Here is a 16527-nt window from a genome sequence, read left to right on the forward strand (position 1 = left end):
ACATGACTAATATGAAAATGTGTTTAGTAAGAATGTATTTGCAGAACCCATATAAAAATTACATGCCATCTTGGGGAGGGGGCGGGGAGAGAAGGGGAGAAAATTTAAAACATATGCACATGATTGTCAAAAACTGAAAACAAATGAATAAAAAAAATAGAAAAGAGAATCCCATATGAAGAAGAGCAAACGACCGCTTTGATTGGACCATGCAGCCAGTGTGAGGAGGGCAGCCATGCATAATACACTGGGAACAGTGAGCTGCAGTCAGTGTGAAGACCTTTAACAACAGGAGCTTAAGAAATTGGAAATGGTTTCCATGAGGGTCTGGGGAGCAGGGGAATGGGACAGAATAAAGTCTGTGTGCCTCAAGGTAGCAAGGCAAGGCTCGGTCACCAACAGCACCATGAGCTGATTCCACAGTTGCCTGCAGGACTTTTACCTGTGCCCTTGTCCTCTCGAAGACTATGGTGACTCTGGGTTCTATAGGAGTAAGCACGCTGGCATACACAGGAGGGCCTGCTGCAAGGGTTCTTAGATCTGCTTTTCCAAAAGGAAATCAGCTTTTGAGGGGTCAACAATCAATGTAATTGAACACGTATAGCAACAGAGAAAATAGAAGCAGGACCAACAGACAGGGCTTCCAACTGGTCTGACCATAGGCAATACACACATCATTACCAGAGAGAGAAGCACCAACATTGGGTCTTCAAAGCCAGCGCGCTCCTTAGCAGCTGCCCAGAGTCTCACTGACACATCAACCTTCTTCCAAAAACTAAGCCCCAAAGCAAAACCTCATCTCACAGTACAGATACTCTTTTCAGAGCTGAAGGGCATGACTTGGCGTGACCCAGTGCCTCATTAGAAATCAGCAAAAGCTCTGGGCCTTCACAGGAAACAAGCCCCCCTCAATAGCCCCACCTGAGTTCTATCAATGGGCAGCGAAGATTTTTAACCACCATTACAGGTCCCTATAGAATGTAGTACAATAGGAGGCCATACAAGACCAGGTCCTGGAGCTAACTCTTATATTTGTATGTTTTTATATACTATGCTTTAGAAATATAATTTTGTTGGGGACAAGGATAGTGGAAGATAGTGGTACGTTCCTCCAGACTTATACTTTCATCAGGGTGAAGTCCCAGGGTAGAAACAACTTCCACCACCTCACAACAACACTTCCTTTTTGAACTTTAGAGACTGCCTGAGGCACTAAATGTTGAAATAATTTACATGTGGGCCAACGGCTACCATACATCAAAGGCTGAAGAATTTGCCATCAGTGTGATAACTGATCTTGATGCCATGTTCATCCTCTTTGAAGGCGTTTGACAACATGGCTGAAAACATCATACTAAAAAGCATGGGAGCAAGCACACAGCCACAAACACTCCACTGGTGCCAAGCATTCAAACTCTGTTGCAGAGAGCATAACTGTGATGGGCTGGTCACATTGTTCAAATGTCAAACATATACTTGCCTAAAAGACTATTTTGTGGAGAACTCACACAGGAGAAGCATTCACATGGTAGTCAGAAGAAATGATACAAGGACACTCTCAAGGTCTCTCTTAAGAACTTTGAGATTGATTATGTGACACACGAGACACTGGCACAGGACCTGTCCAGCATGATGTGCCCACATCAGAGAGGGTGCTGTGTTCTATGAGCAAAGCAGAACTTAAGTAATTCAAAAGAAACAAGGGATGTGTAGATTTAAAGAATTCACCCTAAATGTTCACAAGGATTATTTGTGTCCAGCCTATGGTAGAGCATTCTGAGCTCATACTGGTCTGATCAACCAGTCAGACACTCTGCAACTTGACTCTAACGTAGTGATACCATTTTGGTCCTCTTCAAGAACAAAGGTCTACAACCAAGCAACTATACGACAAAGGTAGAACTTGAACCCAGGGCTTTCTGGATACAAAGTTAGCTTTGATATCCACTGTACTATACTGCCTCTTACTATACAATTAATATTGCTAATAATTCTAAGTAAAGGCTATGGATAGGCACATTGACATTTTTCAAAACTTTATTTTGACACTTTAAAAATGGGTGTACTTAAAGCCAGAATGATAATAATTTAGTTGTTATTTGAAAAAAATATTAAATCACAATTTGACATCAGGAAGCTAGAAATAGAAGCCCCAAGTGGATGTGAATTAAACACAAATCACTGGTGAATACGAGCAGCGGCCAAATGATTCTGTACCAGTAAAACTCAAGCCAGTTGGCTTTTATTCAATGACATTACATCAATCTCCCATCTATCAACCATCATATTATAACACACAATAGTGACAGACACTCACTTTAGTTGGGCCATTTCCATTAATTACCACTGGTAACGTTTCATAAAAAGTATTTTTCGCTCGAGCTTTTCCATTTTCAAATTTCAAAAGAACTTCATCTGAGGGAGGGAAGAAAGGTTTGAATATTAGGGAAAACACATGCATTAACAACTACAGACTGTTAGGTCTGTCTCTATCCATTTATGCATTATCCCCTGTGATTAATTCTGTAAGTTACTTGGGCAGAAATTCTCAAGGTTTTTCGTTTCCTTTGACCATCTGGTGAATCATTTCTCAGAATGTTTTTAAATGCACAAGATAAAATACATTAAATTTCAAAGGAAATCAATGTACTAAAATACATTATTCAAATACTAAGAAAAGTTCAAGTTTCCCAGGTTAACAACTCCTGCTTTGTGGGATACAGTAAAACAAACAAACAAAAAAAAAACCTCACTTATTAAATGAATGAGAGGAGTTAACTTAACCTAATAAGCATCTTTTGACTTATTACTTTTCTTTATTCCCTTTGACAGTCTGATAAATCCTATGGTCCTCAGAGCAATTTTTTTTTTAAAAATGATGCATAAAATAAAACACATAGAACTTCAAAAGAAATCAATTATACTGAAATATAGTTATCAACATATGTTCACAATCAAGTTTGCAATCCCAGGTTAAGAACCTCTGTTCTTGACTAACCCCAAATTCTAGTCACTTTCCTAAAAATAATGAAGAAAGCAATAAGGTAATGGAAAGTCCTAGTGTGTCTATAATCATGCAATAGTTAATTTACAAGTATACCTATAGCTCCATTGAGGGTCTGAAAAATCCTGCACTTGTGGTCCAATGTAATATTAAGTGCTTCCTGAAAAATGGAAATAATAAACATATTTTAAGAGATAATAACATCGCTGCCATCACATTAGATTTATAGAACACATTTCCACATTTCTTTTAAGGGTCAAATCAAACGGGTTCAGCTTAACAGTATAATACTTGGTAAAACTTGAGTTTAAAAAGTTCATTATGAATTCAAAGCCAATCATTCAAGTTAACAAGTAGTAGAGTTTTCATGATCTCTACCCATTCTGTTAGTTTTTCAGCAAAACTCTGTTTCTATAACCACTTTAAAAAATTTTAGGGTTTGTTTTGTTTCTGTTTTGTTTTTGCTTTTATGGGAAGAGGCAGTCTGGAGCTTTGATTTCAGTAGCAAGGGAATTTCTGGCATGGAAACTCCATCTCCCAATACAGAAAAACAAATCCAACTCCTGCCTACCCTGCAGTCTTCATGCTGCCCAGGACAGTGGGGTGAGGGTAAGTAACTTATCTATGCCCTTGGACTTAGTCTGAGAGTGTCATGGTCATGGGAGGAGTGTGGGCACATCTACCAAAATAAAATATGCTAAACATCTGCAGAACCTCAAAACGCTATATAAATGCTAACTATTATTTTGATCAGAAAAAGGATTTGAATCAGGCAAGGTTTCCTGTCCAGCCTTCTATTCATTCTACTATCCTGTCTTTTGCTGAAGCTAAATGTCCACATTTTGATTCAAAATTTAATAGTGATGGATGCTCATCACAAATTACAGTGAGGTAGATTATTCAAGTATTATTTTCTCTGCTTTCTTTTTTTAAGAGGTGAGGAATTGGGGGCAAAAAAAAAAAGAAATGAGAAAACCCTTAACAACTGTACAAATATAAGATGGGAGAGATAAAGCTGGTTACCAGTTCATGTGAAAAGCCACTGGGGTTTTAGTGGGCAGCATGCCCAAACTGTCAAAAAACAAAAAAAAAGACAAAGATATGGGCTACAGTAATCAAGGAACAGTATCTAGAATGAGATCTTTCTGGTCCCACTGGAGTCTGCCCTAGTTTGATCAAATATAGCATTTACTTCTTGGTAGCATGATTTTAGAAAGGCACTGACAAAGTAAGTCATATCTAATTTCCTCTTTATTGGTGGTGAATTCACCATTTTCATTTTTTGATACTGGTAATTTGATTTCCTTTTTTTAAAATCAATTAACCAAAAGTTTATCTATTTTATTGTTTTTCTTTTCATACAACCAGCTCATAATTTTACTTGTAAGTTCAATTTTTTTTTTAATTTCAGTTTTATTAATCTTTCCTTTGGTTTTCAATATTTCTAATTTGATATTTAATTAGGGATTTTTAATTTACTGTTTTTGTAAGTCATATCTAGAGAAGGGTGTTGAGAGGACTGGAAACTCCAGTGTACAAGCTGATGGAAATGAAGGTATGGGCCTAGAAGTCTTCTAGGGACATGATGACAATATTGAACTGTGTTAAAGGGCTATTGTGTGAAAGAATAATTAGGCTTGTTTGATTTGGCCCAGAGAGTAGATCTAGGAGCTTTGGGTGGCAGTTATAAGGATGCATGTTTTGGCTTTGTATGAGGAAAAACTGTCCTAACAGTTAAGAATCGTCCCAAAGTGGAAGAGTACCATTTGGCTGCCTTTGAAGGTGACACAATGGAGAGTAATTTGTGAGAGACATTGCAAAGAGAATTTCTCCTTGAATATGGACTAAACTTGACATCTCTCTGACATCCTTGCCAACTTTGGGCTTCTATGACATTCAAATGTATTGAATAACATCAAGAGGAGTGCACAGCTAGTAAATGGAAGGCTAGGACCTAGACCTCTTTCCACTCCATCATGTCACCTTCCATGAAAACAGGTCCATCACTTATGAATCACTTGCTATCTCACTAATCAGTAACTCATTTCTTATTAAATACATTTTCAGTGACAGAACACTTGTGAATTATTTCCCAGGGAAGCATAATCACCATGGAATCAATAGACCTCCAGACTATTAAAATACAAAAGGTGATACATTTCCAACTACTAAAGAAAATGGCTATGGCTGGGGGAGAGGGGAAAAACACTAAAACTACATTATCTGTAACTGACAACCAAACATAGGTCATCACTTACCCTTTTCAATGGGTCAATATAAATTTTGGTGTAAAACAGCTGGTCATCATCATTATCTTGAAGATTCCATTGTTGAACAATGCGGTTTATATAGGGTGCGTATCCAACAAATCCTGCAATGCGAGAGAGAAGGCTAAGCTTTTGTCTCTGAAACCCCTGTCTTGGGGCCCACACTATCCTGACTGGCTGACGTCTCCTAAGGCCACCATTATATCTGGCAGGGTCCAGCCATGTTTTCACTTCATACTGCGGTCAGCTTCTCTCTGTCTACCCTCCCCCTTGAATATACATTTTCAAATATATAACAAAATCAGTGCTGCCACTGCTCCAAGAACTGGTGTCAGTCTCATCTGCTATAGATCCAACAACCATCCCTATGACTTTTCAAACTAAGATATCATCCTGGACACCATCCCCCTATTAAAAGAAAAAGTGCTTTGAACATAATAAGTGCTAGATAAAATAATTCTATAGTATGATAGGACAACTGTCTACCAGGGTTCACCCTTTTCACACAATAGGAGTCGGACTAGTTTCCCCCTAAAAGGTCACAAAGCTGTCCTTGGCATTTGATTGGCTGAGTTTCCCTAGCTGCCTCTGGTCATTTTGATGGGACTCCCTAGTTCACCTAGGAGCATAAAAAGGCCCAATTACATAGAATCAGGGCCTTTCAAATTGGCAAAGGGCTCAAAACCCTGTAAGTCACCATATCCTGCCCTGCTGATTAGTCTCATGTTCAAAAGGAGGTGAAGGTAGCCCAGCTTTCCAAACTATGTGCTGCAACATCCTTACTGAAAATTTTTAGCTATGTTTCTATGCTATAGCTAAGTAAACCTCCTTAAGTTAAAGGATTTGTCTATGCTGACATCAAAACCTGAACAGAGTACTGAAGTAAGTCAGACCTGTCTGTTACTATATGTTACTATATGTTACATATGTTACTATATGTTACAAAATGTATGTTTCCAAAATACAGCATTAAGACTCATGGACAATAATGATCCATAACACCACGCAAACAGGATAAGTCTAAAAACCCATTTTAAATCATTTCTAATCTTTTGTATGTCAGTGACTGGGAGGAAAATTTTACCTTTTGTCTTTCCTTTCTTTTTTTTTTTTTCGCTTGGGGGAAGGGAGAGGAAAGGGAACATGTAATTCTGAATCTGTGGCCTTTATTTGTTCAGGGAACTCCATCAAAGAAAACTCTGCCATTTAAGCAATCTTAGACTGTTAGTTACATGGGACCTTGAGAGGTTAAGTAACTTCTCCAGAAACACATAGCCAGTATGTGTCATGAGTTAAGACCTGAACCTATGTTATTTGAGTCTAAAGCCATCTCTCTATTAGGCTCTCTCTTTACATGCCTTAGAATCCTAGATTTGCCCTGAAAGTGACCTCAGAAGCCATCTAGAACACATACCCCACTCCCCCCGCCACACACACACCATTTTACAGAACAGAAAATTGAAATTAAGTGATCTGTTCACGTCACACAGTTAGTGTAGCAGCAGAATTTAAATTTGAATCCTCTGATGGAAGAGCCAGCATCTTTCCAATACACCATGCTACTGGACAAACATATTCCCAAAACTAATACAGGTAACAGAAATCTGATAGAATCAGACTAAGACTAATTGAGTTTGTTGCTTTTTTTCCTAAAATTTTTGTATTTTTTTTTAAAAGTCTCTCTTTATTTCCATTTCTGCAAAGGATTTAATGTTTCTGAAAGGAAGAAACACTAGCAGATAGATGCCAAAGATGTTCACATCAGTAAAAGGAATGTTGGATCAGTGACTGGCTTTGAACATCCTGCTGGAGGTTTATGTCTGAGACGCTGGTGTTTTTTTCCCTATACTTGATCTCACTGTTCTTGTGGCTGCTAACTCCTGCTTTGGCTCTGTTTACTGCATCCAGACCCAAGAAGGGAAGTCTGGACTTGGCCTGTTCTTCTTGTCTTTAATGGCAAAAGCATAGAACCTGCCAGTTACATTTGTCTATAAAAGAAACTGATGCTAGAATAATTTCTCTCCTCTGGTTCAAATCCTCTTCCAAGGCCGTGAAACAAAGTCCTGAACAGTTGTAAATGGAGACTAGTTTTGTGCCTGTGAAGTAAGATACTGAGGCTCCCTTTATTTTTCCTCAATAGGAAGATGTATCCATCAAAATGTAAGAAAGCAGAGGGAAACTTAATAGGACAATTTCCCTTCCTTTGAGAAAACACAGCTAAAAGGAAAAAAGAAGAATCAGGTGTGTCTCTTACTAGGAAGAATGATCTTATAAACTTGACAGAGCTCATGGAACAACAACTACTTTATGTTCCTCTGACCAATCATTGAAATAACAGGACAGAAAGTCTTTTTTTCCAAACTGTTTCCAGTATTTATGGGTGAGGCCAACATTCCTTTGGCTTCTTGGCCATGGAGCATATTACCAAGTTGATGCCTTCAGAAAATGTCTCCTGCATCCTTTTCCTGATAACCTTTTCTCCTTATTTTGCTATTTTCAAAAATGTATTCCTTTTCTACTGACCTGCAGTTACATTCACTCTACATGACAATATGAGAGGTAAAAGGGGTCTAGTACCCACCTGGTCCAATACAAAAAAAAAAATAATCCCCACTACCACATACCCAACATGTAGACATCCAACCTCTGTTTGAAGACTTTCAAGGTGGATGAAACCCACCCAGCTCCCAGGATAATCCATTCGACATTTACTTGGAACATTTATGCTCATTTCTACAACAAAGGGAGAGTTTCCTACAATTCCTGCCAACCAATCATCCATATTCTATATCCCAAGCAAAGTATCATTAAAGCCACACAAATGTCAACATGTAATCCCTCTATATGAAAGACCATCTACTGAAAGATTACCATATTCTTCAATTTATATCTATATCTTCTATCTGAATGTATCAAATTTCCTCAAATTATACAACTGGAACAAATTCTTTTATGCAAATGTTAAAACATCTCCATCTGAAAGGGGGCTAGTTTACCTTTACACCATTTCTCACATACATATAAACCAGTTTCCCAGCCATGACCAAAACTTCCTCCTAAAATGACTATGAGGAATTTCACGTCATGCCAAGCAACAGGATAGCAATATCATGAAAATAAAAATGGCTAGTGTTGAAGGAAAACTGAAAATCAAAGAGGAGAAATTAAAAGAAACAATAAGAAAAAAACTGAAAAACCTTGGTTCATTTCCAAAGGCAAATGCTTTATAAAAAAAATAAGGAAGAAGGAAGGGAGAAAGGGAATAAGAGAAGGAATGATGGAGGAAGGGAGAGAAGAATGGAAGGAATAAGGAAATCCTAAAATCTGAGGAAAAAGATAAAACTCCCTCACTCAAACTAACCTTTTCTCAAATAAATCATCATTAGATCTAGAATTACAAAACAGTATTTACACAGTTTAGTCACTCAAAAGAAGTCTGTTTCATTGTTAGGGACCTTTCAGATCATCCACTCAAATGGCTTCCTTTTACATAAGAAAGAACTGGGGAACCAAGATCCAGTGACTTGCCTGGAATTCCACTGCTAATTATTGCCAGAACAAAGGTTCAAACACACATCTTCAACCTCATGGTCCATGTCCTCTCTATGACCAAAGTTGCTTCAAACTGTCTTTTTTCTTCTAACAGAGAAAATTATTTCAACCTAGTTTCTCATATTCTCCTTGTTACCATATACAGAATCAAGTTGCATGTCTACTGTATCTGAATTGTTTTTTTTATGACCTTTATGACTGAAATGGATTGACTGCCACCTACCTCCTGAGTTAAGGAAGCGTTTTCCAATGTGGACAATGGGATACTTGTCTGCCAGTCTTTTATCTGGCCATAATATTCCATCTGCTGAAAATACCACTTTGTGGTTGAGCTTTTGGAATTTCTTTAGTAGCTCCTCTGGGCCTCCAGCAAAAATGACATCATAGCTAAGGAAAAGGAGAAAAACAAAAAGGTTAATACCCCTCATCCTACCTTAGCTTTAGGAACAGATTGTGGATCACCTTTGGGAATCTTGATATTCTATAGGACGTCCCAAAAATTGTTTTAATACCACTAAGATTTTTGGGACACCCTATCTAAAGGGAAAATATGCCCTGAAGCACACAGAACACATTTTATATCACACAAATTTTGTGTTTTTTTAAATAGTCTTTGTATCCTATCACACCTGAAGTCAAGGATTACTTCAAAGGTCCATGATCCTATCAGTGTATGTATTTTTTCCTCCCACAGTGCAGGTCACAAACCCTCGTAGTTCTTCATAGAAGATTTTTCCTGAAATACTTTGGAAATAAGAATTCATTGCCTGGTGTCAGAGGAATGAACTTAACCACAATTAGCTAGGCTGATCCTTGAAAGATAGTAGCTAAAATAGATTTGCCAGAAAAAAACAAAAACCAAAACAAAAAATCTGAAATAGCTGCTGTGGGAAGCATGATCCTCCATCAGAGATGAATCAATAGATTACCATGCAGAGGTGAGAGCTCTGATGAGATTAGATAGAATGTATTTGTAATATGTCTAGTCTCATGAGCTGCTCAGGTTAAACATTCAGCATCTGGTGAGTAGCAAAGTAGATAGGGCATGAACAAAGGACAAGAGAGTGAAGCTTGGAAAACTACCTTTTGGAATGGCTGACTACCTAATCTGGTTAACTAAAGACTGTGAATGGAGGAACGTGGCAACAGGGAGGGTTTAAAAGAACATTCACAGAGAGGTTTAGGCAGAAAAAAGTAGCCTGGGAGATGGAACTACTCTCTGATCTCATAAAAAAAATTAAAGGTATAGGGAAACAGACACAAAATTGAGATATTAAGTTGTTGAACCAAGTTGGCACAGCACTATATCTGAAGTTGTGAAGACCTGAGTTCAAATTCAGCCTCAGACACTTATTAGCTCTGTTATCCTGAGCAAGTCACTTAGCCTCTGCATGCCTTGGCTTCGTCAATTGTAAATGGGGATAATAACTGTATCTACTTCATAGGACTGTCTTAAGGATAAAATGAGATAATACTTTTAAAGTGCTTACACACAGTGCCGGCCATGCAGCAGGCACTACACAAAGGCTTATTCCCTTCTCTTCTCCAGAGTGTTTTCACTCTATTTAGTCAATACATGTTTATCCTTGTCTCTGTCTCTCTGTCACACATACATACACACACAGACACACACACACACACACACACACACACACACACGACAGCCAGAATGCTACCATGGATAGAGAACTGGGCTCACAATTGGGAAGACTTAGAGTTATGGTACCTCTTACACATATTCACTGTGAGAATCTGCATAAGTCATTTAACTTCTTAGTACACCCTAAGCAACTCTCTAAGAGAATGGCTTGGCCAATACAGAACTGTGTTGAGAAAATAAATTTCTCATTCAATGTACCTCTCAGAAATAAAATCACAGATCTTGTTTAATAAATAAATGAATATGATAAATGGTCAAAGGATATAAACAGGCATTTTTCAGAGGAAGAAATTAAAGATATCTATAGTCATGTGAAAAAATGCTCTAAATCACTATTGATTAGAGAGATGCAAATCAAAACAACTCTAAGATACCACATCACACCTATCAGATTGGCTAACATGACAGAACAGGAAAATGATAAATGTTGGAGAGGATGTGGGAGAGTTGGAACACTAATTCATTGTTGGAGGAGCTGTGAGCTGACCCAGCCACTCTGGAGAGCAAATTGGAACTATGCCCAAAGGGCTACAAAAAATGTGCATACCCTTTGACTCAGTGATACCACTTCTACGACTGTATCCCCAAGAGATCATAAAAATGGGAAAGGGCCCCACATGTACAAAAATATTTATGGCAGCTCTCTTTGTGGTAATCAAAAACTGGAAATTATGGGGATGTCCATAAATTGGGGAATGGCTGAATAAATGATGGTATATGAATGTAATGGAATACTATTGCACTATAAGAAATGATGAACAGGAAGATTTCAGAGAGGCCTGGAAAGACTTATATGATCTGATGCTGAGTGAAAGGAGCAGAACTAGGAGAACTTTGTACACAGCAACAACCACAGTGTGCAATGATTTTTTCTGGTAGACTTAGAACTTTATTGAAATGCAAGGACTTAAAAAATTCCTAATGGTCTTTTAAGGCAAAATGCCTTCCGCATCCAGAGAAAGAATTTTGGAATTCAATCACAGATTGCAGCAGATTATTTTCTTTAGTATTACATTTTGGTTTGTTATATGATTTCTCTCATTCATTTTAATTCTTCTATGCAACATGACTATGGTGAAAATATATTTAATAGGAATGTATGTGTAGAACCTATATAAAATTGTATGCCATCTTGGGGAGGGAGGAAGAAGGTGGGGATTGTGGGGGGAGGGAAGGAAAAAAGTCTAGGTTGGATGGTAGTGATTATGGAACACTGAAAATAAATAAATAAATAAACAAATGAATGAATGAATGAATTAATAAATGAACAAACAAATAAAGCAGAGTGCATGCTGGGAAGATGACAGAGTAGGTCAGAAAATTCCAAGCTCTCCAGATTTCCCCCACAAACAAGACAAAATAGCTCCTCAGGGCAAATGTAGACTGGTAAAAATAAACAAGAGTTGGGGCACAGTATTGTGTGTTCCTCCTTCATTGCCAAAGAAGATCATGCCATCAGAGAATGATGACATGACTTGCACTTGACTTTGTTTTTTTTGAGTGAAGGAGGCCTGTGTAGGTCACCAGCCTCACTTCTCCTCCAGAGCCATCTGAATCCAGTGACCAGATATTCATCAGGATGACTGGAGATGACCCAGGATGAGGCAATTGGGGTTAAGTGACTTGCCTAAGGTCACATGTCTAATAAGTGTCAAGTGTCTGAGGTGAGATTTGAACTCAGGTTCTCCTGACTCCTGCACTGGTGCTCTATCCACTGTATCACCTAGTAGTCCTCCTAGGATAACCAGAGAAGATCTGAAGAAAAATTCCAGGACTAAAACATTCCAGGACCAAAACCTTCCAGGGCCAGGTTTGGTGACTGTGAAGAATAAACACCTCCAGGCTACTTCCACTGAAACAGCAAGTGGCCAGCCTTGGGGCTGGTTAGGTTGGGAGGTAGCCTGGAACCCAGCCACAGGAATTTTAACCTCCTGTGCAGTGTGAGGAGTCAGTTGTCTGAGCTGGGTGAATATTGAGGGAACTTCAGACTCAGTGATACTACCAATTCACAGGTCCTGGGTGAGAAGGAACCACCACACAGGGCAAGGATGCCAAAGGCTATGGGCACTGACAGGAGGGCAGAGTTGTGTGTCTCAATTCCAGGCCAGAAGGGAAAACCGAAGGAAAATCTGAATCCAGAGGCACCATCCCTCACAGGAGAGAACAAAAGAAAACTTTCAACGAAGCAAAGAAAAGCTGGACAGCTCTGAACACAATGTGTAGTACTTATTATATAGACTTTCTTGAAATGGAAATTTATTGCTGCAGATTTTGAATCTTCTCTTATGTTCTGTTGTGCACATGATAATGATTTTTTTATTTTCTCATTTTGTATTTAACTTTTAGTATTTAAGTTTATATTATGTTACTTTTTCTTTTCTTATTGTGTATGTAAGTTTAAAATAAATTAATAAAAAATTAGAAAAACAGAAAACAGTTCATCAGAAATGAATAAAAATAAAATATCTTCTGCCCTTAAGGAGCTTAGATTCTACTGAGTGAATAAAATATCAGCAAAGTATAGACTAAGATGGGTTCTGAAGGAAGCTAGAGTTGCTATGATGCAGTCACTGGTGGGAAATGCATTCTAATCAATCAACAAGAATTAAATGATTAAATTAAGGAATATTAAATGTTTGCCATGGCCCAAGAACTGAGATACCAAGCAAGGAAAAATAAAAATAAAATTAAAGAAAAAACAGTTTCTGCCCTGAAGGAGAGGGGAAGAGAGGGAGAGGGAGGGGGAAAGAGAGAGAATAAAGCTAACCACAAAGGAAAGGCGTTGGCATCTGGAGAAGGACAGGGAAGTTCTTCAGAAACAAGGGGAATTTGATCTCAGTTTTGAAGGAAGGCAAAAAGTACAAGAAGGAGAAGCATGGAGGGAGGGAATTCCAGGAATGGGAGACGGCCAGTGAACAGGCACTGAAACAAAAGATGGGTGTTTGAAGAACAGGAAGTTGGGTTGCTGGATTCTGGCTTGTCACAGATTTTATTTTTAAGAGGTTTATCTAATAATATCTATGTCCTAGTGCATGGTATTTGTCCCTATTTAAATTATAAAGAAAACTCCCACTGTTACTTTAAAATCAGTCTGTTCATATGTTTAAAGCAAAGGACATATAGTACTGAAAAAGCATTAGATTCAAACAATATTATAACATATTTAACTACAACCCTCCAAAAAAAATCAACGCCAAGTAATAAGTCTTCTAAAGCCTATGGTTCTCATTTTAAGCATTAAAGTCTAAGGTAGCTGGAGCACAAACCTATCAAAATAGCAGCAAAATTTCATTTCTATTTTCCTTGGTTTTCTAATCTAAAATGGAAAATGCATCGTGTATACCAACTGCGCCTCCAAACCTGACCACAAAATGGCAAAAAGGTCGCTGTGTAAATCTCCCTCAATTCTTGAAAAATTGTGTTGGAAATAGTCTCAAGAGTTTAAGCCCAAACAAAACCTCTTGCTAGGAATACACACTTAGCAACAATTCGGTTCATCCAACTCTCCGAGGGAACTGCTAAAATGACCAAGTGCCTGAAAGCTCTTTCCAGGTTTCAATCTATAATCCTATGATCCACTGTTTATACTATTGGCTTAGAGGCAAAACAGTCAGAAACTTGAATCCAAAACAGAAAATTACATACAAATGGACTAGGAATAACTTTACAAATCTATTCTATCTCTCTATTCTTACTAGTTCTCTTTCATTAAATAAAAGCATATTTGCCAATCCCATTTAAAGTTTGTGGATTCTAAAATTTCCCCATCCCTTCCAACTACCACCTCTTTCTCAATACAAATTACTTATGAAAACTAGAATATTGTAATAGAAAATCCCATGTTTGCAGTATGACACTAACCTGGAATATACGTACAAAAGTAGAGAGAAAAGGAATGAGAATAATAAAAAATCACTGACACAGAAAGGGTTTATAAGCAAAGCACTTGATTTCTAAAGCAAATGCTTCTAATCTCAAGCGTTAAAGTCCAAAATAGCTGGAGCACAAAATATATTTCAGTAGCAGCAAAATGTCATTCACACTTCTTTGGTTTTCCAATTTAAGTGGAAAATGCATCATATACACCACTCAACTCCAAATCTGAACTTAAAAATGGTGCATGGTACCATTTTTGCCCAGCATAGTCTGGTACAGATGTAATGTACTAATTAGACTATAGAAATTTTGGTTAAAAACTTGAGAGTAAACATGAACAAGAAACTGACAAGTCTCAGGAAAATGTTACTCAGGATATAAATAATAAACATTACCTGTGCTATCTTGAAAATTAAAATATTAAAACTTTTAAAATCCTGTAAACTTGGAAGAATTTTTGGCCTCCCCTTATTTTCAAAACCTTGTAAAGTACAGGGGTGACATTTGTGTTAATTGACCTCAGAAGTATCACTCTTTCAGTAATTCCTCTCAGGAGAATTACCTAAAATCCTTTTAGTAATTTTAAACTTTGACAACGGACCAAAGGTCTATTTTTGTTCTTAAAGCAATTTTGGTTTCTCAGAGTTACAAATAGCCAAATTCAACAATTAAAAATGCACAAACTTAATTCCCAAAAGAATCGAGTCTGTTTAAATAAGGGGGGTGGGGAATTCCACTTCCTTAAACCTTGTGTTGCTACACACTGTAGAAACATGAGTTTGCCAAGTTATGTGGCAAAGTTGAGACCTCCTTCAAGGCATATCACACTTTCGTCTCTAACAAGGCTACTCAGTTCCCATCACTAAACCAAAAAGCAAAATACCACTGTGCTAATCAAGGTGAAAACGGACCAGACTCGATTTTTTCCCTCTTCCTCCGATCCAGTTATCCTCTAATACTTTCAGGATGAAGTCAATTAAAGTAGTCATAGTATCAGCTAAACTTTAAAGCACTAAAATCTAATAAAATTCAGGATCGAAAGAATTGCTGACACGGGTATAAAATTTAAAGTTTACCAAGTACCTTACTTATATCATTATCTTTGAGCTTGACAACAGCCCTAAGAGGTAGGCATGGGGGAGAGGAAAAAGAGAAGAGAAAAAACAGTTAAGCACCTACTATGTGCCAGGCATTGTGCCAAGCACTTTAAATATACTGTACTAAGTCATTTGATCCTCACCAAAAATGCCAGGAGGCGAGGGCTACGATGATTTCTATTTTCCATTTAAGGTTAACTGATTTGCCTAGGGTCACAGTTAGTACGTGTCTGAGGCCAGATTTCCAAGTCAGTGCTTCCTGATTCCAGACCCAGCCCTCTAACCACTGTGCCATTTAGCTGCACTATTATCCTTCACTTTACAAACAAGGAAACTGATGCCCAAATTGGCTGTCTTGCCCAGGTTCACAGATTTAGGAAGTACCAGAGGCAGGCTTTGAATTGAGACCCTCCCGACTTCAAGTCCTACCATACTAGAGACATTTAAATAGCAACAAAATTATTGAAACTTTCGTTTAATTACTTATAAAAATAGCTTCCAGAGTTGGCATTTAAAGTGCCAACCTTTCAGACCATCAAATATGCATTTTTAAAACATCATTTAATTCATCTCATTCCCAGTCTAGTCATCACTTAAATCTATCACTACAAAATGAGGGGTTTGAACTCAGATGCTAAAGATCCTTTCTAGTTCTAAGTCTATGACATTATAGGTACTTAATAAATGCTCATAGATTCTAATCACACATATGACTACTCTAGCAATCTTCCTCAAATATAAAGAACTGTGACCATGGCATTTCCCATACTCAGAAATTTTTAATTATAAGCCATTGTTAGTAAATTATGCGGTATTCAAGGCAATCATCCCCTGTATCTATCAAGGGAATGTTAATTAAAGAAAACTGATGTAGAGGGAACTGATGTGTCTGTGTGTGTGTTTGTGTGTGTGTATGTGTGTGTAACTGTACCAAGGGACATCAGATATCATCTAGTTCACTCTGTCCTAAAAGAGAGAATCCCTTTAAAACCCCTATAAGAATCAGTATCCTAGCTCCCACTAGAGGCTTCCAGTGACTACAAGCTCCCAAATGAACACATTTCACTTTTA

General features: G+C 37.8%; 1 protein-coding gene across 2 annotated transcripts in view; it reads right to left on the bottom strand.

Moving 5' to 3' along the window:
* PLOD2 (procollagen-lysine,2-oxoglutarate 5-dioxygenase 2) overlaps positions 1-16527 on the bottom strand; it is a 113213-nt gene that overhangs the window by 48947 nt on the left and 47739 nt on the right. For both annotated transcript variants that reach the window (XM_072618229.1, XM_072618228.1), the window contains exons 4-7: positions 9047-9210; positions 5263-5375; positions 3101-3164; positions 2318-2415 (exon numbers count right to left, since the gene is read on the bottom strand). In XM_072618229.1, the coding sequence (XP_072474330.1) occupies positions 2318-2415; positions 3101-3164; positions 5263-5375; positions 9047-9210 (439 nt within the window). The remainder of the gene's footprint in view (positions 1-2317; positions 2416-3100; positions 3165-5262; positions 5376-9046; positions 9211-16527) is intronic.

Source organism: Notamacropus eugenii, chromosome 6 (assembly GCF_028372415.1).
Source record: "Notamacropus eugenii isolate mMacEug1 chromosome 6, mMacEug1.pri_v2, whole genome shotgun sequence".
NCBI lineage: Eukaryota > Metazoa > Chordata > Mammalia > Diprotodontia > Macropodidae > Notamacropus > Notamacropus eugenii.